The 2500-nt window shown below is 34.0% G+C and overlaps 1 protein-coding gene across 1 annotated transcript in view; it reads right to left on the reverse strand.

Annotated features, from left to right (window-relative positions):
* Positions 1–2417: 2417 nt before the first annotated feature.
* LOC138012955 (putative nuclease HARBI1) overlaps positions 2418–2500 on the reverse strand; it is a 1511-nt gene continuing 1428 nt past the window's right edge. Inside the window, exon 2 of the mRNA XM_068859900.1 lies at positions 2418–2500. This exon is cut by the window's right edge and continues 405 nt beyond it. Within this exon, the coding sequence (XP_068716001.1) occupies positions 2427–2500 (74 nt within the window). The 3' untranslated portion in view covers positions 2418–2426.

The following is a 2500-nucleotide window of genomic DNA, read 5'->3' on the forward strand; positions in this document are numbered from 1 at the left end:
AATAACTACTCCAGTAACTTTTAAACTGATAAAGAGATCACCCTTTGTCACAATCAGCATTTATTTGCAACATCTTCAACTGGAGCTATGAAGGCATTATTGTTCATTGACCACGCTTGACTTTCCAACTAACAATACATGTGAAGCTTCTCAATGATCCCTGAATTTGTTTCAATTTCTGGCACAACTTTGACTAGCTAAGACTGCACTGTTGGAAGCTTTTTATCTTGTAATGGTAACTTATAGGCGGCATAACGTGGCATGCAGAACCATCATAAGTGAATAAGCTGTAGCCAAATTTGTAGCAATAAATGGCATCTATCATCAAAACGTGTTGCAGGTATTATGGCAGTGAATTAAAAGAAGGAGGCCTATTATAATTTTCCTACACATATTGTTGTGACGCACTACCTGCAAAAATAAATGAATAATCATGTATGTACTGCTTATTGCTTGAAATTTGGCTGTGACTTAAATAAAATAATCACAATTTGGAAAAGCCACTTACAGTGGTAATGCCTAAAGCCCTTACACTTTCTATTTTTACTGCAAATATGCTATCATAATGACAAATTAAGTGGTAACATAACTGTTATTAAGGAAACTTTGCATTCATGTAAATAGATCATGAATTTTTGTTGATTAATATATTATGTTTAATATTGATAATATTTTGTAATGGGGCGGCTAGCACGCGTGAAGGCAAGCCAACAAGTGCCAAAGGTGCGAGCTTCTCAAGCAGGGGTCTGAGGACATGCTCCCCTGGAAAATTTTGAAATTTACAGTCTCTGAAATCACTGGAAATGCCCCTAATTTTAATAATCACCAAAAAATATCATCTCATTTGTGTCTCCATTTTAACGTTCAAAGTAGCGGCAACTGAAATAAGTTTTCACAGATTCCTCTTTTTAGAAACATTTTCCTTTTTTTTCTCCAAAATACAATATACCTGTGCTCCGCGGTCCCTGTAAGATTGCTCCAAGAGTGTAACCAGGTATGTGGAAAACATTAGTCATTGCTTACCTATGTATGATATTTATGGACATGCACTAACTGCAGTGCTTTATAAACATGTTTTGTGCCCAATAAAAATATCTCTTTTAAGAATTGGTGTGGATGCATTCATAGGCCACCAATGAGTTATTAATATTTAGCTTGATATTGAGGCTGCAGGAATAAAACAAAGGAATTGACAAAACATACTGACTTCTTTATTCCGGTTTTTTGCTTTATTGTCCAAAAGCCTGAATGTCAAGCTGAATATTTATAAATATCTAACTAGTGGTATGTTAATTCATGACATGTTAATTGTCAAGCCAATAATTTGTAATGATGGAAAATGTACATAAACTGGGATTTTTCCATCCATTTTTTCTCAAAAAATTTAATTGATTGTGGTCGGTCATTTTGTAATATTGTAATGTAATGTTAGTAACTTACTTACTGTAGACCTCCTTTATGCATGATTAACACTACATCTTTCCCTCCCCTTTTTCCAATTTCTTCCTTGTCTTTTCTTAAATTTTATTATTATGAGTTGTTATCTTGTTGTATTAATAAAGAATGAAACAAAGGGAAGGGAGAGCTGTGATGTGGTGCGACATGATGTCAAATTATCAATAAAAAAATTACTTTCTTGGATGGTGAACTCACCCTCTGTCATTGAACACTACAAATTTAGTGGATGCAATAACATATGCACAGGATCTGAGCCAATCACATGGAGAAATATTCTAAATGATTACTAATGGTTACAGTAAGGACACCTGAACCGTGAACGCTTGACATTTTTGTGTACATTGTTTTTTTCGATGACTAAGAAATAAAGGCTCTTCTTATGATGTATAGTGTTACATGTATAGCATTTTGTAAGTGTAAAAACATTAAATACTCTTGTCAAAAGGACGAGCCCACATTCTATAGTCACTAAAAAAATGTACAAACAAATATCAAGTGTTCGTGGTTAGAGTGTCCTCACTGTAATAGCTATAACATTTATGACACTTATCTAAATATTATGACATCAGACTGGCACCACCAAGACACTTAATTTTAAAGGCACTCACTTGTCACTTGTTTCAAAAGCATCAACAGCTCACAAACCAAGAAGGAAATATCATTGTTTGTTACAGTAAAGACTGTCCATATTAAGATTTTGGTGATTTTTGGAATATACCACATACAAACTTAAAAACATTGGTCAATCCTTGCCATCTTCAGATGTAGCTGATGAAAAATAAATTCAGTGCTATAATATGGATCTTGCTAACAAAACTTTTGTATGTTATTTCTTGGTTGCCAATTGATGTAAGTGAATCTTTTCAGTAGTGGAGTCCCAATCAAATAGTGTGAAACTTTCCCTTTAAAAAGATTGACTACAGCCTGTGAATTTTACAGAAATATAGCCCGACAGATAAAAAGTCTCTTCAAAAGAAAGTGTCTGTGATGTGCCTTCTGACAGCATTTCCATTCTCAGGGCCTCTATATTGTTCATGCAAGT

The sequence above is a fragment of the Montipora foliosa genome, chromosome 8 (genome assembly GCF_036669935.1).
Source record: "Montipora foliosa isolate CH-2021 chromosome 8, ASM3666993v2, whole genome shotgun sequence".
Taxonomy (NCBI): Eukaryota; Metazoa; Cnidaria; class Anthozoa; order Scleractinia; family Acroporidae; genus Montipora; species Montipora foliosa.